The sequence below is a fragment of the Nymphalis io genome, chromosome 30 (assembly GCF_905147045.1).
Source record: "Nymphalis io chromosome 30, ilAglIoxx1.1, whole genome shotgun sequence".
Lineage (NCBI taxonomy): Eukaryota > Metazoa > Arthropoda > Insecta > Lepidoptera > Nymphalidae > Nymphalis > Nymphalis io.
This window is the reverse complement of record NC_065917.1, coordinates 1044842-1070759: the sequence shown is the minus strand read 5'-3', so window position 1 is coordinate 1070759 and position 25918 is coordinate 1044842. Positions and strand designations below refer to the sequence as shown.

The window sequence follows — 25918 nt, the reverse complement described above, 5'->3', positions numbered from 1 at the left end:
AAAGTTAAATCCCTAGGCACTGACTTTTGAGGCCAAATTCCAAAGCGGTATGAGTAAAATTATATTATTCTTTGGCTGAAGCCGTAAGCCAGTGCCTTGTAGGCTTTATTCCCAATAAAAAAAAACATATTCTCAACGATTAGCTTGTCATTAAATAATTCCTAGGTTTTCCTTCTAGAAGATGTTTACCCTTCTACGATTGTAACTCAAAAGTTAATAAAAAAAAGGGAATGCCAATGTACTCACGAGAATTTATATGTAAGCATGTGAGTTCGTGTACCGATTTCACACACACACATTAACGCACTTACAATAAAAATCTAACGCTGACATCACCTGACGCTCAAAATCTTACGCTTACTCGTCTGACGCCCGAAGTCTCAGATTGTCTCGATATATAATCTACCAAAAATTATGCGTTACATTGTAAGCAGTATTTTACGGTTCACAATCATTCGACAGTTTACAATCTCGCGAAATAGATTATAATCTAATGGTATTTACAATTTTACGGTAACAATTATATTCTAAACTTGCCTAAATGAGCTTATGAGTAAATTTTTAAGATTTCACAGATAAACAAACATATCTAAAAGCGATGACGTTAAGCGGTAGCGTAGCGTTTATATTTCTTTATATTTACAATTATTTTTTGCTAGCCTAAAGTGTCACAATCATAGGCATAGGCCATGCCTGATAACAGTAGCTAATATTTCAGTGCCCATAATCAATGTGCGCGGTAGAGCGTGATGTATTGGTACTGTGTTTATCGCAAATATCTGAAGTCCGCTTTATGCTTAGTCCTTAGCCCTAAAGTTGACATTTTTAAAAGATGGCTACATTGAAAGAATTGAATTTTCACCTGTCAAAAAATTTTATTGATGCAATTGAAAATAAACAAAATAAATAAAGTAAATGTGAAATATCGAATAACTATAATATTATGAAAATAAGTGCAATTTGAATATTTAAAATGAATTTCAACGTTTGTGAAGGTTGCTTAAGCAAAAATAGAAACTTAAAGACTGTGGATGAGACCGATAGAAATTTATTTTACAGTTTTATCAATATTGTAAGTAAATTATTATTTTATTGTTAAATGAACAATTACTTCTAGATATAGAGATTAATTTAAAATTTTATCAATTAGCACAATAGAACAAAAAAGTTTCTATACAATTGTTTTCTTTGCATAAAATTGAAAAAAAATAGATATACCGATTTAATATTTTCAGCTTCTAGTGAGCCTTACTAGATATTAGTATCGCTGTTATTATAAGGCAATAACGTTTTCTTAAATGAAAATCTAATTACTCAATATTAAATTTTAATTCTATCAAATTGCTTATAATCATTCAGAAACCAATGCTTTTCAGTGCTAAGAATAAATATGGACAAATTTTACAGCTAGAAATTTAAATATTTTTAAATTTAATTTTATAATAACATCATTTGAGATGAATGAATAGAGAATGCATTTTTGTCAGTGTATGTTAGCAGTATACTTGTGCCCTTAAATCTTGCATAGTTGCTTAGTCTCCTTTAAAATTGGCTTATGTGACCGAAATCTGTTAGGAGGATTGATTGATAAACAATTTATAAATATAAAAAATATAAATAAATTTATTAGTTTCTAACTCAAATAAATATATAATTCCTATAGTAACACATTCCCTTCTATAATGAAATCCTATGTTTATAAAACTATATTTACATAGATAAAATAAATATACTAATATACACTAAACTTATAAATAAATATTCTGGGACATTATTCACACATGGCCATCTAATGTAAAACTAATCAGAACTTGTACGATGGAAACCGGACAACTGATATACTACATATACTACTTTTCTTTTGTAAATACATACTTATATAGATAATTACACCCAGGCTCAGGAGAAAGAGACATGTTTATGCACACAAATGTCTGTCCTGGGTGGGAATCGAACACACAATCTTCGGTGTGAAAGGCAAGTATCTACCAACCATGCCAATGGCCCATCAATATATATGATAATTAGCGTGTCTCAGAGATGGTTTCAGCAAATAATATCATCATACAAGTAGCCCTATTTCACAGTTTCACTTGGTTTAAATTTAGTCTAGTGTCAGTTTTTTTTTTTTTTTTTATAGAATAGGAAGGCGGACGAGCATATGGGCCACCTGATGGTAAGTGGTCACCAACGCTCTTAGACATTGGCATTGTAAGAAATGTCAAACATCGCTTACATATCCAATGCGCCACCAACCTTGGGAACTAAGATTTTATGTCCCTTGTGCCTATAATTACACTGGCTCACTCACCCTTCAAACCGGAACACAACAATATCAAGTATTGCTGTTTTGCGGTAGAATATCTGATGAGTGGGTGGTACCTACCCAGACGAGCTTGCACAAAGCCCAACCACCAGTTTATGTTCTTATAATTAAAAACATAAGTTCTTGCCGGTTGTTTTCACTGGCACTTTACTATGAACCAGAGATAGTTCTACATTTAATTTAAAATTGTACAGTTACCATTCAATAGTGCTAATAAGACTCTACTTGAATTAGAAATATATTTCTGTACCTCTATATATAAACAGGCAAAATAAATTACTTCTAAACCTTTTTTGGTTGTCAAACATTTAACTTTTTTTTTGTTTGATGATTTAAGTGTTCCTAAAAAAAATTATAGAAATAAAATGTTCGAAATAAGCAAATGTATGTATATTTTCCTCAAATTTTCAATGATGATTTATGGTTGAATTTCAACCACTGAGCGTATATTAGTAAAATTTTATTAGCCTATGAATTTTCCGATCAATTTGCTGACTGAGTCCACATATAGCTTATTTAAATATAAGCCACCTTGTGATGTTATATAACAACTTTGTATGTAACCTGTTTACTATTAGACAAAATATAGTTCTTACCCTAAGCAGAAAATAGGAATTTTTTTAAAAAGAATATGGTGATAGGGCTTAGTGAAAGCCCATCTGTGTAGGTGACGCCCATTCCGTACATATAGTGCTGCTAAATATAATTCTTTGCGATGTTTTCCTTCTCCAAGTATGAGATGAATTATAAACACTTGAACTCATGATACTTTGGTTAAGTTTGTTCGGATTTTGTATTCGGTTAAATAAATGCTTATTGTCACCGACTAATAATAATGGACGTGAAAGTGTTTGTTTATTTTTGTTTTCCCTTAACATGTTAACAACTCAACTGAACATCATGAAATTTTGCATACACATTGTCAGGGGTTCAGAAAAGAATTTCAGAGAATGTAGGCCCGCATAGGCGGGCCGGCCGTCAGAGCGCCACGGTAGCATGCTAAAGCGATCCCGTGGCGCTCCTCGTTAAGACGGAAAGGGTATCGCTGGTTTTATAGTGGGTTTTCCGATGTTCGGGGTGCACTCGGCGCCTTGGACACCGGCGCGCCTCACATACCCCTCACTGTTCCCGTTGGGGAAACGCGTAATGCGTTTTTCCAGTGTTAAAAAAGGGGGTCCAGAAAAGAACATAGAAAACCTATATAGGGTACCACGTCTCGGAAACTAGTCTACAATGTTCAAAGGGGTTCAAAGGGGTTTTGTGGAGGTCCAAGGCAAGAGGAGGAAAGAGTTCCAAATACTATATGAATAGTTCCAGTTTATATAATAATAAACATATCTTTTACAGAATTATAGCAAAAATCAGTTGGAATTGTGCTGGGAGTGCAGAGCACTATTGAATAAGTTTCAGAGGTTCAAACACCAGATCAGACATGCACATGACATACTCGTTAGTTATATGGTAAGTATCGATATAGTTTACCTGGTGGTACCATCCACTACACATATTTCACATCCAAATAGCAATAGTATTTTTGTGTTTGAAGGAGGTTCCAATTGCAACATTTTACTGGTGGTAGAGCCTTGTGCTAGCTCGTCTGGGTAGGTACCAACCACTCATCAAATATTCTATCGTGAAACAGTAGTACTTGGTATTGTTTTGTTCCAGTTTGAAAGGTGAGTGAGCCAGTTTAATTACTGGCACAAGGGACATAACATCTTAGTTCGGTTGGTGCGCTTTTTTGATGTAAGCGATGGTTATTATTTCTTACAATGCCAATGTCTATGGGCGTTGGTGACCACTTACCATCAGGTAGCCCATAGGCTCGTCCGCCTTCCTAATATATATAAAAAAAAATAACATCTAAGTTCCCAAGACAATGTAATTAATTAATATTCCTTACAACACAAATGTCTATGATTAGTGGTGACCACTTAACATTAGGTGAACTTTATAGTTATAAGCATTTATTGTTAAAATACTGTAATAAGCACACGATGTGTCTACATTATAAAAAATAAAATAAAAAAAAGTGTATAGGCAATAGGTAAGTCTGTGGATGTCATATAAATTAAAAAAAAAAAAAAAAAACTTCAGATATGCTAATCATTTTTCTCTCGGTATATCTAAGAGTAACAAATTTAATTCCAGCTTCATCACTCAACGATAGCATCACTCTCCAATCTCACGACGAGCCTGTGTAAAAATGAAATTATATATGATAGCCAAAACGCTAGCAGTCCGGAAACGCCATCATTGGCGTTCGTTAAGATTGAAGACGAAGAAAATGATTGCAATAATACGAATGGAGTCAGTGACGTGAGGGATGGAGACGATGACGACAGAGAAGGCGAGTTGATGGTGAGTGTTGTTTCCTTTCACGCACACATTTTTTTCCCCCTTTTTTGGCATGTATCTATGCTATTTGAGCGCAAAATAATAATAATATTGTCCTCCAGACCGATTTCGGCCACGGCGGCCAATCTCAAGAAAGATTAACCGACGCAGAAGATATTATAGTGCACAAGTGTGTGCGCAAATACAGGTGCACTCTCTCTTCCCTAACTCTCATAATCCGAGGGGACGGCAATCCGACACGACCGGAAAGAGTTCAGGCGCAGGACCAACGGCTTCACGTGCTTTCCGAGGCACGGGAGTGTACACACTTCCAACTTCCAGACTCCGGGCCGGTACTGAGAATTTTCTGACAGAAAAACCCAATAACTTTTTATTGGCCCGACCTAGGAATTGAACCCAGGACCTCCGGGTCTGCGGCCTTATATCAAGCCACTAGACCAACGAGGCAGGCAAAGAGCGCAAAATATTCTGCCAATGTCACGTATAAAATAGATGAAACATGTGATATGAGATTATTTGGTTTCCACGCACACATTAACGCACTCACAACAACTGATGTTACGCTGACGTCATCCGACGCTCGAACAGTCAGTTAACGCCTACCGTGCAAGATGTATGAACTGTATTTATTTATACGTAAATTCTCGTGATAACCTTATCAACTACTCGAACCATTTTATTTTTCATATATCAACTGGCCATGCACACGCACCGCACACTTCGCGACAATTTCAATATTTTCGATTTTCCCGCGTTCCATTTCTGTCACTTTCGATGACAGATGTATAGTGTAGATACACAGATAATATATATTTGTATTATAAAATACTAGTTAATGTATTATTGTAAGTTTCAAATAAAAATGAAAAAACTAGACCGGACTAACGAGTCATCGCAGACATTATGTCAATATCACGCCTGATAATTCGTCTTTTCAGTAAGTAACAGTCTGTAAATGTCCCACTACTGGGCTAAGGCCTCCTCTCCCTTTTTGAGAAGAAGGTTTGGAGCTTAATCCACCACGCTGCTTCAATGCGTGTTGGTGGAATACACATGTGGCAGAATTTCGATGAAATTAGACACATGTAGGTTTCCTCACGATGTTTTCCTTCATCGAAAAGCACGAGATGAATTATAAATAGAAATTAAGCCCGTGAAAATTCAGAGGTGCTTGCCCGGGTTTGAACCCACGTTCATCGGTTAAGATTGTTTAATGCTTTGCCTGAGTCCGTATTTCCCGATAGGTACAATGTTGGTGTCTTCAAATCCAGAGTAAACAGGTTTCTTATAGGCAAGTGTGCTACATCCTAGACCGTGTCGTTGCTTAACATCAGGCAAGTCAACAGTCAAACGCTGGCCTATTAATATTAAAAAAAAAAAAAATCACGCGTTCTTACCATCTCGACTTCAATCAACAGCCAATCGTTGTCCACTGCTGAACATAGGCCTCTCCCAAGGTGCGCCAAAGCTCCCTGTCCTCCGCCTTCCGCATCCAGTTGGTGCCCGCCACCTTCTTAAGGTCGTCGGTCCACCTGGCTGGAGGGCGCCCTACGCTGCGCTTGCCGATTCGCGGTCTCCACTCTAGGACTCGTCTGCTCCAACGGCCATCGGTCCTACGACATACGTGACCAGCCCACTGCCACTTCAGCCTGCTAATTTTGCAAGCTATGTCGGTGACTCCGGTTCTTTTCCGGATAATCTCATTTCTGATCTTATCCTTCAAAGATACTCCGAGCATAGCTCGCTCCATAGCACGCTGAGCGACTTTGAATTTGTGGACTAGTCCCGCAGTTAGTGTCCACGTTTCGGCACCGTATGTCATGGCAGGTAAGACGCATTGGTTGAAGACTTTCGTCTTCAAACATTGCGGTATAGACGACTTGAGGACTTGACGAAGGTTGCCAAATGCTGCCCATCCCAAGCGAATTCTTCGATCGGCTTCCTTCTCGAAGTTGTTCCTACCGATTTGTATAATCTGTCCTAGGTAGGTATATTCACTAACAACTTCGAGAGGTTTCCCCTCGACGTATATCGGTCCCGGCACGACATGCCTATTGAACATGACCTTGGTCTTGTCCAAGTTCATGCCGAGACCGACACACCGGGAAGACTCGCCTAGGCTACGCAGCATTTCGGTGAGTTGTTCCAGCGACTCTGCTATGATGACGATATCGTCGGCAAATCGAAGGTGTGAGATGTACTCGCCGTTTACATTGACTCCATACCTAGTCCAATCCAGCGTTTTGAAAACGTCTTCCAACGCGTTGGTGAACAGTTTCGGGGATATTACATCCCCCTGTCTCACCCCTCTGCGCAATTGGATCGCCTTCGTCTTACAGTCCTGGATGTGGACAGTCATTGTAGCGGCGTTGTACAGACATCTCAGTACCTCGATATATCTCCAATCGATATGACATCTCTGCAATGAGTCGAGCACTGCCCAGGTTTCGATGGAGTCGAAGGCTTTCTCGTAGTCCACAAATGCCATACACAGCGGCTGATTGTACTCTTCGGTCTTCTGCACAATCTGCCGAACAGTATGGATGTGGTCCACGGTGCTGTAGCCTGATCGAAAGCCGGCTTGCTCTGGGGGCTGGAACTCGTCAAGTCGTCTGGCGAGACGGTTCGTGACGACTCTTGAGAACAGCTTATACACGTGACTCAGGAGGGAGATTGGTCTATAGTTTTTCAAGAGGGTTTTATCACCTTTCTTGAAAAACAGTACCACCTCACTCCCGCTCCACGTTTCCGGGGTCTTGCCATGTTGGATGACGGAATTAAAGAGGCTTGCTAGCTCTTTCAGGACCGGAGTCCCGCCTGCCTTAAGCAACTCTGTTGTGATTCCGTCATCTCCCGGAGATTTGTTGTTTTTAAGCTGTTCTAGAGCCGCCCTAATCTCTCCTTGGTCAACGACCGGGAGCTCCTCGGAGTAATGGCGCATAAGAGGGGCGCGCTGGTCATCAATACTGATTCCCATGGGTTTATCCGATCTTGAAGAGAACAACTGCCCATAAAACCTCTCTACTTCTCCGATAATCTCAGGCCTAGAGGTAAAGACCCCTCCATTTTCAGTTTTAAGTTTTGTCAGACGCGGCCTCCCAAACTTGCGAGCGAACACTTTCGATCCCCGATTTTGCTCAATCGCAGCCTTGATGGCACGGGTATTGGAGCGTCGGAGATCGCGTCGCGTCAGCGTCTTTATTGTTCGGTTTAAGGCCTTATCTGACAAAAACGATGGTAGTTCTCGTCGTTTTCTCATGAGCTCGAGTGTCTCAGCAGAGAGTTTTGGTGCGTTGTCTCTTCTCTGTGGCGGAAAACACTTGCGGGATGTGTTTTGCAGTATTTTGACCAGCGTGTCGGTTCTCTCATCAATGCTGCTTATGGTTTCCAACGCGGTGAATTGATTTTGAAGTTCCATTTGGAACTTTTCGGAGCCTTGAGCAGCTTGGAGCATGGTAGGTCGGAGAGTAGACCTCATCATTCTCGATCTTTCGGCTTTTAAGTTGATATTTAGAGTGCCTCGAACCAAGCGGTGATCACTTCCGGTATTAAACCTGTTGATCACTGAAACATCTCTAAATATGTGCCTTTTATTCGAGATGATAAAGTCTATCTCGTTCCTTGTCACGTTATCGGGGCTTCGCCAGGTCCACCTCCTCTGAGGCTTCTTTTGAAAGAAAGAATTCATCAAATCGACGATCATCTCGACTTATCTATACTTATATATACTGATCTTTTCAGATCGATCTTAAATTAGATCCAATTGAACAAGAATCGTACGCGACCGGACGTGACGTGGAGTCCGGTATCAACGACGACAAGTTCAACGACTCAGACGACGAACCTCTGAAAACTGTGAAGGAAGAGAAAAATAAAGGAATGAGAAAATTTGGTGATAAAAGTGAGTGCAATTTGAGTTTTTTTTTTCGTTATGATATAGGTAAGCAATGACCTTAAAAAGGTGGGGGGCACCAACTGGATGCGGAAGGCGGAGGACAGGGAGCTTTGGCGCACCTTGGGAGAGGCCTACGTTCAGCAGTGGACAATGATTGGCTTGTAAGGACGGGACTAGGTAAATAAAGTAGATGTTTAAGGTTTGAAGATAAATTTATTACTGCTCTCAATACCATGTGTCAGCTGCTTATATACTACACTACATGCCCTACCAAACAAAAAAAAATGTTGGATACATTAACATTTTTTTTAATCAAAATACAATATGAAAAAGTAAAATAAAATTGAATATAATAATAATTAAACAAAATAAAACAAATATGTAAACAAAGGTATAATAATGCAGTGCTGAAATTTAATATCAAATATCATAATAGGTACAGTCATAATCACAAGTCTTAATAAACAATATGTTTAATGATCATTCAACATAAAGTCTTGTCCTATTTTTATGAACAGTTTTTTCTTTACCATTGACTAAAATTACAACATTCGGTGATAAATCTTTAACAACTGTATATGGACCTAAATATAATGGATCAAGTTTGCTAATATTTTCATTTTTAATCAATACTAAGTCTCCTTGTTTATACTCCACTGGGTTTATACTTCTATCATATTTTATTTTTCTTAAAATTTTACAATTTATGAGGTTTGTTTTAGCATCATTTTGTGACTTTTGTAACCGGTATTTTAGTTCTATTGCATAATCATCAAAATTGTAAATTGGATCTATTGTCGACCTAAGATTACTTGGTAAGTTACATTGTTTGCCAAACACTAATTCGTATGGAGTAAATTTTGTACTCGAGTGTACAGAAGTGTTATACGAAAAACACCAGTAAGGAATCCATGAACTCCATTCCTGACTATGACTGTTAACTTGCATTCTTAAATAAAATGTTAAATGTTTATGACTATTTTCAAGTGATCCTAAGGTCTGATGGTGGAAGGCTGTAGACTGTAATTGACTTATATTTAAAATTTTACAAACCTCTTCCATTGTAGAATTTATAAATTCAGTTCCTCTATCGGTCACGATCTGCCGAGGGATGCCATATCTAAGTATAAAATTATTTACTAGAGTTGTAGCTACTGTGCGCGCATCCTTACCTGCTATCGGATATGCCTCGACATATTTGGTGAGGTCGCATTGGAGCGTTAAAATGTAATTATAATTATTATCTCTTGTCAATGGACCTACCAAATCTAAATAAATCTTATCAAAAGCTGAATTTCCACAGTCCGTTATGGTCATAGGTTCTTTTATGGTATTTAAATATTTATAACGTTGACATTTACTACATTTTTTTACAAAAAGCTTAACATCATGCTCTAATCCTGGCCAAAAATATTTTTTACGAATGTTATTTAACATACGTCTTATTCCTGCGTGTCCGCTAGTGGGCAGGATATGATAATCGTTTAATATAACTCTTTTCGTATCGTCGTCTATAATTTTTGTAACTCCTTTAATTACGCATAAACGGGGTCCGGACCACTTACGCATTTTATTAATAACCTGAGCTAGCTCTTTAATTATTTGAAAATTATTCTCATCTTTTATTACATATAACGTATTTATTTTTAAATCGATACAAAATGATTCCATTTCCCTCACAGAGACAGCTCGTGTACACTGGGATTGGGTAAACAGTTTCACAAAAATTGTACGATTTGACGACGAGTATGCATAATCACCACGCTCTAATGATACGCATTTTTTAAACTTTCTCCATTCTTCTTCATTCACAAATACCAACTCCGTGTAATACTTCGGTAGTTTTAACATCTCTACAACTCTTGGGTGATCAGTCCAATCGTCAGTAGAAATATTAGAAACCGAAGTAGAATTACAAGGTTTTTCATCAAGCTTCTTCTTTTGTGCCCTTGTAAGTACTGACAAAATATGATCATTCATCGCCTTTAATTCTTCACTACTAATTTCTATGCGTGACAATGCATCTGCAGCTACATTATCACACCCTTTCACATAAGTAACCTTAAAATCATACTCTTCAAGTATTAGCCGAAATTTTAACAATCTACTGGAAGGATCTGTCATATTGTATAAAAATATTAAGGGTCTATGATCCGTTTCTATAATGAACTTTCGTCCATAGAGATACGGTCTAAAATATTTAACAGACCAAACAATCGCTAAAAGCTCTTTCTCAATCGTTGGATACCTACGTTCAGCTTTATTTAAACTACGACTGGCGTAAGCTATTGGTCTACGATCAGCATTACATAAAATCGAACCTATTGCATACCCTGAGGCGTCTGTCTGTAGTATAAATGTGTTATTATAATCGAAAATAGGATATTGTAATATTGGAGGGCTCATTAACATTTCTTTTAAAGTACTAAATGATTTTTGACAGTTTTTATCCCAATTAAATATTACATTTTTACGACATAAATCATTTAATGGAATACAGATTTGGGCGAAATTCGGAATAAACTTTCGATAATAGTTCGCAAAGGCTACAAATCGTTTGAGCTCGTCTACGTTTTTAGGAACCGGATAATTAATTAACGCCTTAATTTTTTCTGGATCTGGTTTAATGCCGTCCGCTGATACCACGTGTCCGAGGTATAAAATTTCTTTTCGAAGAAAATCGCACTTATCAGGATTTAATTTTAAATTAACTTTTCTAAGCCTTGTTAAAATATCTAACAAATTTTTATTATGACTATCTAAATTTCTTCCGAAACAAATTAAATTATCCAAATATACAAAACATTTATCGTAATTAAGTCCCGACATTGCTACTGTCATTAAGCGTGAAAATGAACCAGGACTGGTTTTCAAACCCATAGGCATACGGGTCATTTGATACTGGCCAGACGGTGTTGTGAATGCGGTATATTTCCTACTGTCAGCATTTAGCTTCGTTTGATAATAAGCTTGTGTTAAATCTAATTGAGAAAAATAAATAGCTCCTGAAAGTGAGTCTAATATATCACTTATATTCGGAAGGGGAAATTTGTCATGCATTATACAATCATTTAATTTCCGAAAATCTATCACTAAACGCCAGCTTTTATTATTATCTTCTGATTTTTTAGGTACTAATAGTACTGGGCTAGACCATTCGCTGTTAGCGGGTTCGATAATATCATTGGCCAACATTTTTTGAACTTGTTTTTCTATTTCATCACGTTGAGAAAACGGTAATCTATATTGTTTAGTATAGACCGGATTCGTATTAGCTTTTAGTTGTATATTTTGTTCGTAAAGATTACACGTACCTAACTTGTCTCCTGGCAAGAAAAATACGTCAGCATATTTCGCACAAATACTTTGTATACTAATGCTTTCTTCTTTGTTCAAATGATTCAATTTAATTAATGATAATAATTTCCGAACTCTTTTTCCGTCCAAATTTTCTTTGTTAAACGAACAAATATTATAATTCGATAATAAATCAATTTCAGGCCTAAAATAACTAAGATTAATTTCTGTTTCGCGAGTATTTAAAATTTGAATAAATATTTTTCCCTCTTTCGGTTGACAGATACTTCCAGCGATAAATACACCTTCACACAATTCTCTGGGAAATATAACACACGATTCATTCAAATAAGAATCAACTTGAAAAAACTTTTCACACCTCGGAGGTACCTTTATAAATGTATTTTTACCTAATTTTCCTAAACCTAAGGAGAGCGTAATTGGTTTGTCGAAGCTATTTAAAGTAAATGTATTATTTTCGTAATTTAATACACAATTATAATTAGTTAAAAATTCTTGTCCGATTAAACCATCTTGAATACAAGGCAAATTCTTTAAGACATAAAACTTATGTTTGAATTCTATTCCACATAAGGTAAACGGTATGTAAACATAGCCCTCGGTGTACGAGGTGCCACCAATACCATTTACGGCTACGCGTTTTGTATGTATTGGAATATTCCTATCTCTTATTACATCGTATTTAATCACTGACATCGAGGCGCCCGTGTCAACTAGCATTCTATATTTGGTACCTAATATTGTAAACTCTACGAAATTATTATATGTATTGCATGCTAGAATAAAGTTAGGATCGAAAAAACTCTAAGTTTTGGTTATTTTCCGAAGTAGTAACCTGTATATCGTTTTGGGATTGATTCATAAGATACCCATGCTGTTTTCTACCGTTATTATTTCTACCTCGCGATACTGCACGTTCAAAATTATGTCCGCGTCCTCGAGAATTACTTGTGGATCCTCTATTGTTTCCTCGGTGGTATAAACTAGATGTTTGATTCGGCATCGGCCTAAATGAACTATTTGGCGTGTAATCCATTTAAATCTTAAGAAACGGCTTAAAAATATACACTTAAAAATAATGATAAAATATGAATAAATCTATTGTCTATAATACCATAACACCTTTGCTGATGACACTATTTCACTTCTCCTTTTATATATTTTTCACACTTTTACACTCCTATTTTTTTTATAAGCATCTATTGATGCGTCTCCAGGCTAAACGACACGTTCCTGATTTCTTTCTCCAGTCTCTGGTCCACGCCTCGAACGTCTGAAAGCGCTCCTGGCCATCTCCTGACGCATCCAGTTTATGTGGCAGCGTTTATATAATTTATATATGGCAAACTTTGGCCCCAAAATTAAAAGTAAAAGAAAAATACCCAAAATTATATTTGTCACTTTCTGATTTTGGTGTATTAGTTCCACGTCGGCCGAATTCACGCCTCCTGCGGCATTTTGTGCAACCACAATTTGTTCTTTACTTTGTTCTTTGCCCATTTTGTATTATGACGCTACTAACGTTCGAACAATTAAATACACGAATGTCCAATATTACACAGAGCGACATTATATTGTTATACTGCACTTCGTTAGAACCCGAAACCGAACCTTAAATGGCAGGGTCGCCATGTAAGGACGGGACTAGGTAAATAAAGTAGATGTTTAAGGTTTGAAGATAAATTTATTACTGCTCTCAATACCATGTGTCAGCTGCTTATATACTACACTACAGGCTGTTGATTGATAGGTAAGCGGTCTGGTAATACCTGATGACAAGTTGTGACCTCGCCTATATACATTGGAATGTCTCTTGTGCCTGTAGTTACACTAGATCACCCCTCGAACTGGAACACAATATTATTGCTATTTAGCGGTAATAAATAAATATCTGATGAGTGGGTGGTACCAGACGGGCTTACACCCTTAATTACTCGTCATTCCCCCAATTTTCATGATTTGTTGTGTACAGTGATTATACAATATGAGTACATACATACATAATGAGTAAAATTATCGAAAATACAATCACGCGAATTACTTCCGGCTTTATTTACTTGAATGAAAATCCTAACACACATACCTACATAGATATAATGTACAAGAGTCGGATGGTTATTTTTCAGTACTTTGCTATCGTTCCTTCGGTTGAGATTGCAAAGACCCCCCCCCCCTTAATTGCATTCGATTATTGTTACCACAGATAAAATAAACTCAACAAAGGACACGAAACGCGAGCCGTCCCCAGGGGTGGTGCGGAACGCGCGAGTCAGCAAAAAGCTGCAACAGCTGAACGTCAGCAGCGATCAGCTGCATATGGTAGTGCTGACCTGGGAGGAGGTGAGCTGCCATTTTTTTTTTCTTTTTTTTAACCACTTTTTCTTTTGCCGCTGTAAACGTGGGATCTGATAAAGCACTTTGCATAACTCCGACATTTAACCGACATAGCTGAAATCTATTTATCAATGTTCCCTAGGGTCTCTATATTTATTATATTCTACTAAAACATGATGTATGTATTATATATATATCATACCACAAACATTACAATTACGGGAATCAGCCTTTTTTATGAGAAAAAGGAAATTGTTACAAGGGCCCAATTGTTAATGATCAGAGCGAAGTCTACATAATATTTTAGTATGCGACCTATTCATTTTAACATTTTCGAATCATGGAATTTGAGGAGGCTGATTTACAATCGTTTTATACCATATACCTTTGTCTTTTGAGCGTCGGTCAAAATATTCTCGCCATAAAAGCCAACTTGCAGCCTTAAATGTAGGTAGAACTTCTGCAAAGCTAAGTTTAATATTGAAAATCTTTCCTACAACACATGTCGTTTTAGCTCGCATATCGGCCTCCTCGTTACCTCGTATACCGATATGAGACGGTACCCATAGCAATCTCAGTTGCCGATTGTATTTAAAAAAATCATGTACTTTTGTTAAAAATATCAAAGGCGCCTCTGGATATAAAGGTATACCTTTATATCCAGAGGCGCATCGAGCCAAATGCTTCTGCTTCTGAGATCGCAATGAGTTCCAATGTCATTATGGAGACATTCTCATTTATTTTAAAACAACCCTCACAATTTAAATTTGGATCATAAAAGGCAGCACCTAAAAGGTTATTATCAGTTTTGGAACCATCCGTGAAAATTCTATACCAATCTCTATATTCCTGTTCTAGATTACTGGTGGTAGAGCTTTGTGCAAGCTCGTCTGGGTAGGTACCACCCACTCATCAGATATTCTACCGCAAAACAGCAATACTTGATATTGTTGTGTTCCGGTTTGAAGGGTGAGTGAGCCAGTGTAATTACAGGCACAAGGGACATAAAATCTTAGTTCCCAAGGTTGGTGGCGCATTGGATATGTAAGCGATGGTTGACATTTCTTACAATGCCAATGTCTAAGAGCGTTGGTGACCACTTACCATCAGGTGGCCCATATGCTCGTCCGCCTTCCTATTCTATAAAAAAAAAAAAAAAAAGATATGAAGTAGTTGTTTGTTTCAAAAAATTAATGCCTTAGTTGTTTTTTGGACCTTTAACATCATCGAGATTAATTTTAATAAGATTTTTAATTCCAATCTGTGAAACCCAAAATTGCAAGGAGAACATTTCCAACAGCTCTGACGAGTGAATGTTATATATTTTGACATTGGCTTTTATTAATAAAGATTTCTTTTTGTTTAACCAAAAATTGTTAGTTTGAAGGGTACTCATGGTTTGTAAAATTTCCAATGAAACATCCTTTGAGAGAGAAATGCGCTTAAGGACAAATTTATGTGCTAAAAAAGCTCGTCTAACATATAAAGGTGGTAAACTTATCTCGCTTTCCATAACATGGATTGGCGTGCTCCTTAAAAAACCACCTATAATTCTAAGAGCTTGATTTTGTATTTTATCGAGTTTAGAAAGGTGTGTATTAGAAGAATTTCCTATCAAAAAACTAGCGTAATCCATTCTGCTTCTGATAATAGACAAACAAAGGCGTCGCAGATGCTTAGGATGAATTCCCCATGAAGGACCAGCTAGAACTTTTATTATGTTCAAGAACTTTTTAACAACTTCCTGTATATGTATTTTCCAACGCAAACTCCTGTCCAACCAGACTCCTAAATATTTAACGTAAATTGCTGAAGGTACGGGAACATCATTTATTTTAAGACAAGGTAAAATTATCCTTGCACCTCTACTAAGGTAACAAAAGTTACTTTTCTTATTTGATATCTGTAATCCCAAAGAATTTAATTTCATCACAATAGTATTTAAAACTGACTGAATTTTTGATTCACATCGTTTTAAATCCTTATCACTGATATACAATACAAAATCGTCAGCATACTGTGAAATGTATACCTCTCCAGAAAAACATATTTCATGTGTTGCAATATTAAACAATAAAGGCGAAAGAGGATAGAGAAGGAGAGATCTCCTTGTGCTAAACTTCTGTTAGCGTTCCTAAAAATCTTGGCTCCCTCTTCAGATTGAATAAAAAATCGACGATTGCTAAGGAAGTTCCATAAATATTTATAAAATTTTCTAACCTAAATCATTAAGAGTATTAAGAACTTTTTCCACTAAAATGTTATTATATGCATTTTCTAAATCTAAGAAGCACGCCACTGTTAGAATGTTTTTGGCAAATCCCGCTTGAATATAAATTATCAACCTTGACAACGAATCTAAACAAGAATGACTTTTCCTAAAACCTACCATATAAGGTGAAAAAATACGACTTTTCTCAAAATACCATTCCAAGCGTTTTGCAATCATTAAGTGAAATAGCTTACCGTAACCGTAACAGCCTGTGAATGTCCCACTGCTGGGCTAAAGGCCTCCTGTCCTCTTTTTTGAGGAGAAGGTTTGGAGCTTATTCCACCACGCTGCTCCAATGCGGGTTGGTAGAATTCACATGTGGCAGAATTTCAGTGAAATTAGACACATGCAGGTTTCCTCACGATGTTTTCCTTCACCGTAAAGCACGAGATGAATTATAATCACAAATTAAGCACATGAAAATTCAGTGGTGCTTGCCCGGGTTTGAACCCACGATCATCGGTTAAGATTCACGCGTTCTTACCACAGGGCCATCTCGGAAATAGCTTACAGATGCATGATATTAGTGAGAGGTCGTAATTTTAAGTCATAGTTATTAGTGCCAGGCTTAGGAATAGATAAAATACGGATACTGAGCCATTGGTTGGGACATATCCTGATGTGTAAATTAAATATATGAAGTAAAACCTTTTTTGCACTTTGCGGTAATTTCTATATCATCGAATAGATTATTTCATCTTCTCCGGGAGAGGTGTCTTTTTTCTTAAGGCAATTTTCAAATTCTTCAAATGTGAAGTCTGACTCAAGAATGTTATTTGACGATGAGAAATTTGGCCTAGAATTAGTTGCCGACGCTGGAGTTAATGACTTTAATAAAGTTTCCTGTTTCTCCATAGTTACCCTTATACCACTTCTCTTTAAACCTTTAACCCAACCCATTCGACGCCACATTTCTGTACTTGATATAGTCTCATCAATAGAGTTACAAAATGCATGACGATTAGCACTTTTTGCTTTCTGAATTGTCTCCTTAGCTTCCTCTATCTTTTGTTCCAATTTATTCAAGTTATCCGGAGTCGGGTTGTTTCGAAACTGATTAAGAGCTAACCTTCGCTGAGCTATAGATAACGATAAAGATGGGGTCCAATAATTACGAGGTTTAAACTTTGCATATTTTAATAAGAGGGACGCTTACTTCAATAGCTTCAAAAATTTGTTCTATAAAGTAGTTGTACATCAACTGGATGTCGTCATTAAAAATCCCAAAATCCAAGTTACAAAACGATTGCTGAAGGGAATTTTGCCCAATTAATCTTTTTCAAGTTACGTTTCTTCAAATATGAACGAGTAGTTAGAATATTAAAAGTTATTTTGATTATAAGGCGATCACTATTCAAGTTTTCATTTAAAATATTCCAATCAGCGTTAACTGCTATATCAGAGATGATTGTTGCAAATACACTTAACAAGCTGAACCATTATTGAGGGGAATGAAGCCACATTAAGTGCCGAATCTTTAATCTGTATTCATCTGCTATCAGTTTTGTTAGACCAGTCACTTGATGTGCATTAAAATCGCCTACTATAACTGTCTTTTTACGAAAACAAGAAAATAATTCATCCCAATCGAAGTTGTTAGTATTTACTGAAGAAGGACAATAAACTGACAATATATTCTCTAGACTTTTACAGTTAAATAACTTCACATAAATAATTTCTATTCCTCTATTCGAAATGTTAACCTCGTCAACTGTATTTTTTATAGACTTGTGTAGTACTATTGCTACCCCTCCGTAGGAATCAGTTCTATCCTTTCTGAAAATATTATAATCCTTCATAAAAATCAATTTTTCTGGATTCAGCTATGATTCACTAATTAAAGCCAAATGGATTTTTTCTTGTAATAAAAGTTCAACCAAAAGTCTCACCTTTGGTCTCAGACTTTGAGCGTTCCATTGCAGCATATTAATTTTAAATATTTTAGAATTATCCATGATTAAGAACATTAAAAATACTTTCAAAACATTTTCCCTCAATAAAGCTATTGTATAAAAATCGCTTAAATTCTTCAAAAATAGCTACAACTACACCTACAATTTTCTCCTCTAATTAAGTATTTGAAATAATAACTGTTTTTATCTTATTTAATAACTTTTTAAATTCATTTTTCATCCCTGAATTTCCTGCTGCTTCTGTCTTCTGCTCTGAGCTTTTAGTTATTGAAATTTGGTCTTTATTCAATTTTGAATTTGTCTTCATTTTCTTCTTTTTCTTCGGCACCGCTTTTTCAACTTGTTTCTTTGTATTAAGGTCTTCAGATTCTTTTCGTCACTATCTGGGGTAGTATTTTCGTTATGGGGCTTATTATTAGATGTTATTTTTTATTATAATGAGGATTAGATAAATTTATAAGGTTTTCTTCACTCATAACTGGATTAAATTCTTGTGTTTCATTATTTTGACGTATTTTAAAATTATTATTTTTTTCAGATTGATTGACGTCAGCTAAAATTTGCAATGCTTTCTTATATGTAATATTTTCTTTACTCATTATCAGCCTTATCTCTTTTTCTTTTAGAAAAAATGGACAAGTCTTATCTAAAACAAAATGAGTACTTTTGCAGTTGAGACACTTCAAATTAACAGTCTCGCAATTTGAATGTTTTGAGCTTCCACATTTAGGACATATCATCTTCTTTAAAGGGCATAATTTCAAAGTATGGCCAATCTTCCAACATCCTGAACATTGGGTAACGGGAAAAACAAAAGGAGACACTTGCATTCTGCAACCAAAAGCAACTACACTTTGCGGAAGAGTAGTACTTTTAAAACTGACTAATACTTTCACTGTCGATCCATTTTCCATTTTCATTTAGGCGCTTTAGACGTTTTACAGATTGAATCACACAATCACATTCCAAAATATCGTGAGGCTCCTTTTCCGTCATATCCATATCAACTCCTTTAATAAGTCCATATGATACTCTATTTTCAAGTCTTGGCAGCGGTAATTCAATTCTTCAATTTTTTTTACAATTTAATAATTTATTTGCGTCTTGCTCTGACTTAAATTGAACACAAAATTTTATATGGTGACTTGTACTTTATTTTCACAGTGCCTGTAATATTTTCGTTTCTTAACAGTCTAGCCATAGCCATTTGTTTAGGAAGTTCACTCAAAGAAGTCATACATATTTCAGAAGTATTCGGTATTACGTCGTTCGATAGATTTTTTTGGGTTGCAGAGTCACTTCTTATTAACCGTTTTGAACTCCTTCTTGTGACAGCTATAAAACCATCATCACTATTATAGTCCTCTTCTCGATCTTTTCTTTTCTCTGCGCACCTAGTTTGGCCTCCTTCACATTCTCTCATACTTTGTAACGTACGTTCACATTCTTTAATAACCTCAGAATCACTTTTATCGCCATCCTTTAAGCCGAGATGACCCAGTAAGAATCGCGTGAATCTTAACCGATGATCGTGAGTTCAAACCCGGGCAAGCACCAATTTTCATGTGCTTAATTTGTGATTATAATTCATCTCGTGCTTGACGGTGAAGGAAACCATCGTGAGACAACTTGCACGTGTCAAATTTCACTGAAATTCTGCCACATGTGTATTCTACCAACCCGCATTGGAACAGCGTGGTGAAATAAGCTCCAAACCTTCTCCTCAAAAAAGGGAGAGGAGGCCTTTAGCCCAGCAGTGGGACATTCACAGGTTGTTACAGTACAGTTACACTTTTATCGCTCAAATTAACGAAATTGTCATCTTCACATATATTCTCTTCCATATTTTACATATGAGGGTAGATGTGAAATAAATAATATTAACCGATCGGTCGAAACAGACGAAACGCGTGCGTATCGTAAACAAGCTCGCGCTCGAGCTGCCATTTGTAACTTTAACTCGAACAATATGAGTCATATAGGTATTGTTTCATCTTCAAGCTGCCGTCGAATTTTGTACCTTAGCAGAAACGAATTACAGACGAATATCGACTAGCCAGCGACCATATGAAATCCTGAGAGGTTTCTTGAACAATATCCATTCTCAACGGAGACTTGGGAACTTCACACCCAGGTTATAGTGCACAAAGGTGTGCACACACACAGGCAATATATTCCCTCTTACGTTTATGGTTATGGAGCGAGTGTCCCATGTACCAGGAGATCATATACAGAGAGAAGGTCTCACCGAACGCGGATGATACCAATTTTGGAAGTTTTGCAGTTCTTCTTAAATTAAATTAATTCGTAGGATTGTTACTCTGAACTTAAATTATACATAAAAGTTTTTCATCGAGTTATATGCTTACGTCACTGCACCCCCATTTCCCTCTTTCCCCGCAGGTGGAGGCGGAACGTCAGCGCGCACTGCAGAGCGAGTCGTTTACGCGTCACGAGTACCGCTGCTACGACTGCGCGCTCGGGTTCAACCACCGCTGCAAGCTGGAGGACCACATGAAGAAACACGATCCTGTGCGTGACACGACAGGCATATATGTCTAAAGTAATAAATGTTGCCCACTGCTAGGCAAAGATTAACATCGCTCAATATCACATTTTCGTACAACAAGAAAATTGTCAGGCTTGCATCTAGTAGACCAACTTGGCGCCACTGATTAAGGCACTGATGGGTTTTGAATCCTATTTAATGTGATTTTAAGGTCAAACTTTATTATGTACTACGTATAAAAGATTAACAGGAAATACTTGATATTGCTGTGTACCGATTTGGAGAGCGAGAAGTGTAACGGCGGGCACGCGAGCCATACCATCGAACCCAAGATTGGTGGCGCATTGACCGTGCAAGAGAGGGGGGCCGTCTCTTAATGTCAACGTTTGCGGTTTTATACGTAAAGCGAACGGTGAATACAATCGTTGCATGTGCAGTCGTCCGGCGCCGCCGAGTGCTCAGTGTGCCGCGTGCGCTGCCGCGACCGACACGCGCTGGCCGCGCACCGCCGCCGGCACCGCGTGCGGTGAGTGGGGGGGGCCTGGGACTGTACGCGTGCTCACAGCTAGCTGCGTGTGTGTGCGGCGCGGGGGGGGCGCTCTGGGACTGTACGCGTGCGCACAGCTAGCTGCGTGTGTGTGCGGCGCGGGGGGGGCGCTCTGGGACTGTACGCGTGCGCACAGCTAGCTGCGTGTGTGTGCGGCGCGGGGGGGGCGCTCTGGGACTGTACGCGTGCGCACAGCTAGCTGCGTGTGTGCGCGCGCTAGCAGTCTCCGTGCCGCTGTGCAGGTGGCGCTGCTCGTGGTGCGGCTGCGACTGGTCGCGCGCGGCGGTGTGCGCGGACCACGTGGCGCGCGAGCACGGCGGGGACACGCCCACGCACACCTGCTCCGTGTGCGGCCTCGTCGAGACGTGAGCGCTGCGATAGATATCATTGCTGTCCCCCGGGGCACCGAGTAATATAATATATCGTTCGCTCGACAGATCTCTAGGAAAATTGCGAAACCACGTCAAAAACCACTCGGAGCGGCAGAAGTGCGAGCTGTGCGGGAAGACCTTCCGCGACCGGACCTCGTTGAGGACGCACCTCTTGTAAGTGTCAAGTCCGATAGTAAAACGGGGTGACACGATCCACTTACCACTTGTAGTGTAATTACGGAAACAACAGTCTTAGTGTCTTAGACTGACTACTATTTAAAATAGATTAATTGGTAACGGGCTATCTGACGGTAAGTGGTGACCATTGCCTATATTGGCACTGTAGAAACCATCCTTAACATCGCCAATGTGCCGCCAACCATGGAACTGATATGTTATGTTAATGAGCCTGTAGTTACACTGGCTCACTCACCCTTCAAACCGGAACATAACAATACCAAGTACTGCTGTTTTGCAGTAGAATATCTGATGAGTGGGTGGTACCTACCCAGACGAACTTGCACAAAGCCCTAACCCCAATGGGGCGCTAATTAGGAATTTTTATATATTTTTTTTTTTATCCTGGGACATTTTTCACACACGGCCATCTGTTCTCAAATTAAGCTTGTACACTACTGTTATACTACATATACTATTTTTCTTTTGTAAATACATACTTATATAGATAATTACACCCAGACTCAGGACAAACAGACATGTTCATGCACACAAATATCTGTCCTGGGTGGGGATAATATTATGATTTTAACAAAAAATATTTTTTTAGCATTCACAAAGGCGAGAAGGAATACGAGTGCCCTCGGTGTGGGAAGAAGTTCCTCTTCAAGAAGGCGATGGAGATCCATCTCGTGACGCATGACGAGTCCGCGCATTTGTACTGTCATCAGGTGAGTCCTCTCCTGTACACAATCTCCTGGTACACGAGACACTCGCTCCAAAGCCCAAGATTGGTGTCTTATCATTGGGTAAGACCTTCACACTGTTTATGATCTCCTGGTACATGAGACACTCGCTCGTTTTCGTGCCCGAGATGAATTGCGAAAAAATAAGTCATCCCGTGTGACATCCGCTTCAAATAACTGTCATCGTTTCCGTTTTGTTTCAGTGCGACATGAACTTCAAGAACCGCATGTCGTACAACCAACACTTGAAGTACAATCTGAAACACATCGACCCGGCCAAACTCAAGTACGTACGGATAATATTCGTCTACCTCTCTCGCTCTATCTGTTATTCCGTCTTCTTCCCCCCATTCGCTTTTATAAACTGTTTTTGAACGTTTGACCTTGAACTGTCATGACGTCATCGATCGACATATAAATAATCTGTGGCATTCGTTTTGAATGTCGGCGAAGTTGTTATCGAAACTTTGTAAGTAAAACTAAAGTGCATTTAAGTAGTTAAGTGTAACAGTGTCGTGTTATAAGTAATAACAGCCTGTGAATGTCCCACTGCTGGGCTAAGGCCTTTTGAGGAGAAGGTTTTTGGAGCTTATTCCACCACGCTGCTCCATTGCGAGTTGGTGGAATACACATGTAGCAGAATTTCATTGAAATTAGACACATGCAGGTTTCCTCACGATGTTTTCCTTCATCGTAAAGCACGAGATGAATTATAATCACAAATTAAACACATGAAAATTCAGTGGTGCTTACCCGGGTTTAAACCCACGATCATTGGTTAAGATTCACGCGTTCTAACCACTAGGCCATCTCGGCTTTAATCAATAACTTTGTCAGCTCAGTTGTGTTATTTCTTTTATTTTTGAAGTGGTAGTGTGGTGTGTTGCATTATGGTGTATGGTAGCGTGGCGTGTGGTAGCATGGTGTCTCGTCTACTCTATTTCAATGGAAGTAGGAAGTTGTGTTAATCGAGAGCTGTTTGTAGTGTACAATAAAGTAGAAAAATTGGCGAATCTTATGGAATGTGTAAATCGAAGTGTTGTTCATCTCTATTTCTTTTATCGTTGTACATTATGGTCTGATTTAATTTTTTAACGATGTTTCATGTTAAAATGTTCGTACGCTCCGTAGTTTTGTGGATGTGTCTTAATATGTTTTTTCCAGAGTATGTAATCATGATTGTGTATGTGTGTGTCCGTATATAGATACGCTTGTCAGTTGTGTGACAAGAAGTTCGTGAAGGCGACCCGCCTGGAGGAGCACAAGCTCGCCGTACACCTCAAGGTCACCCCCATCGCCTGCTCCGTCGCCGGCTGCAACTTCGTGAGTACATGATGAATTTATATGTACTACATTAATGAATTTGATCAAATCATGTAACATTAACAATACACTTACGTACTACTTACAAAAGACTTGACACTGCGATTTACGAATTTCAATAAATTAATCAACGCCATCTAGTGACGTACGATATGAATTATATTTTACTCTAAAAAAATGTACGGTAGGAAAATTTAATACTAACATTACTAATTGTTTGTACATTAATCCGAGATAAATATAATGTATATTAATATTTAGTTATGTGCCCGCCAGACCTGCTCGTCCAGGCCCGTGCTGCGGACACACATGCGAATGTTGCACCGCAACGCGCGACTCGCGCGCAATCACGTGTGTGACGTCTGTGGGAAGACTTACACCGTGAGTACACCACACGAGACACCATGCTACCACACGCCACTTTACCACACACCATACTACCACACACCACACTACCACTTCAAAGAAATAACTGATGGGAGAAATATACTGGATTGTTTTATATTTGCCTATTTGTATGTATTAGAATAATGTTAAGTTTTATGTACATGAAGTATATAAATGTCGGCACAGACCAAAAAGAGCCTGGAGGGGCACCTGCGCACGCACACAGGCGAGCGGCCCTTCCGCTGCGACAAGTGTCCGGCCGCCTTCGGCTACGAGGCCGCGCTCTACAACCACAACAAGCTGGTACACTTGAAGCCTAAGGTGAGTTTTGGGGGAGGGTGGTGACTAATCAAAGTAAAAAATAAACTAAACTTGGGGATTGAAATGTTATGACACTTATGCCTGTACCCACCATCATTATTACACCTCCGTTACGTTAGAAAGCACGCAAATCCTGTTTTATCGCTTCCATCGCACTATGAGAGTAAGTGTATACAGTGTGTGTTCGAAATTATTTGGCGTGGTTGGATACTTGCCTTTTACGCCGAAGGTTGTGGGTCCGATTCCCACCCAGGACACACATTTGTGTGCACGAACATGTCTGTTTGTCCTGAGTCTGGGTGTAATTATCTATATAAGTATGTGTTTGCAGAAGAAAAGTAGTATATGTAGTATATCAGTTGTCTGGTTTCCATAGTACGAGCTCTGCTTAGTTTGGGATCAGATGGCCGTGTGTGAATAATGTTTGAGGATATTATTATTGTATTATTATAATTAAAAATGTTTTTTTTCTTTATCTAGTGTGGCCGCAGCCGTATGGCAGTAGACTGGAACATCAACGTGCCGGCACCGCCGCAAACGTCCAACGAACTCACATAATGTACTTATTGATTAATAATATATATATAATTTGATTATTTGTTTTCTTTAAATAATATTATTTATCTACCCTGTTTTATTTCAAGTATAAAATACATTTTATGTAAAAAATAAGTATATTGATTGGCTTTAAGACGTAAAAAAGAAAAACCGACAAAGGTGTTTTTTTATGATAAATATTTAGCTCAATTTCGATATTTTGTAACTGTTAGCCACAGAGCATATAATCACTGCGTTCAGACTTGGGCAAAATGTAATCAGATTTATTATTAACGATTACAATGTGTCATCATTAATCACGATTACAATAAAACGAAAGTAATCATAAAACTTAGTGAGTCAAGTGTCACAGAGCATCCCCGCGCGCCCTCTTCAGAAACAATCAAAATTTGTAATCATAATCGTTTATTATTCTTCTGATTACATTTTGTCCAAGTCTGGATGTAGATTCTGCATTAGAATGGCAGACAATTGAAATAGTTGTTAAATGGTATTTATATAGTCGTTTCATTAGACAACTGGTAGCGAATTTATGAGAATACGAGATAAAAAAGATGTTAATC

General features: G+C 38.1%; 1 protein-coding gene across 1 annotated transcript; it reads left to right on the top strand.

Moving 5' to 3' along the window:
- The first annotated feature begins 735 nt into the window (after positions 1–735).
- On the top strand, positions 736–25388 carry LOC126779947 (zinc finger protein 57-like). The gene is made up of 15 exons (XM_050504163.1): positions 736–1072; positions 3674–3787; positions 4478–4687; positions 8426–8585; positions 14101–14237; positions 20820–20948; positions 21363–21451; positions 21715–21837; positions 21910–22017; positions 22631–22751; positions 22970–23052; positions 23972–24089; positions 24366–24470; positions 24663–24797; positions 25278–25388. Exons 1-15 carry the CDS (start codon positions 974–976, stop codon positions 25353–25355), a joined length of 1809 nt encoding a protein of 602 aa, XP_050360120.1. The 5' UTR covers positions 736–973; the 3' UTR covers positions 25356–25388.
- Positions 25389–25918: the final 530 nt, after the last annotated feature.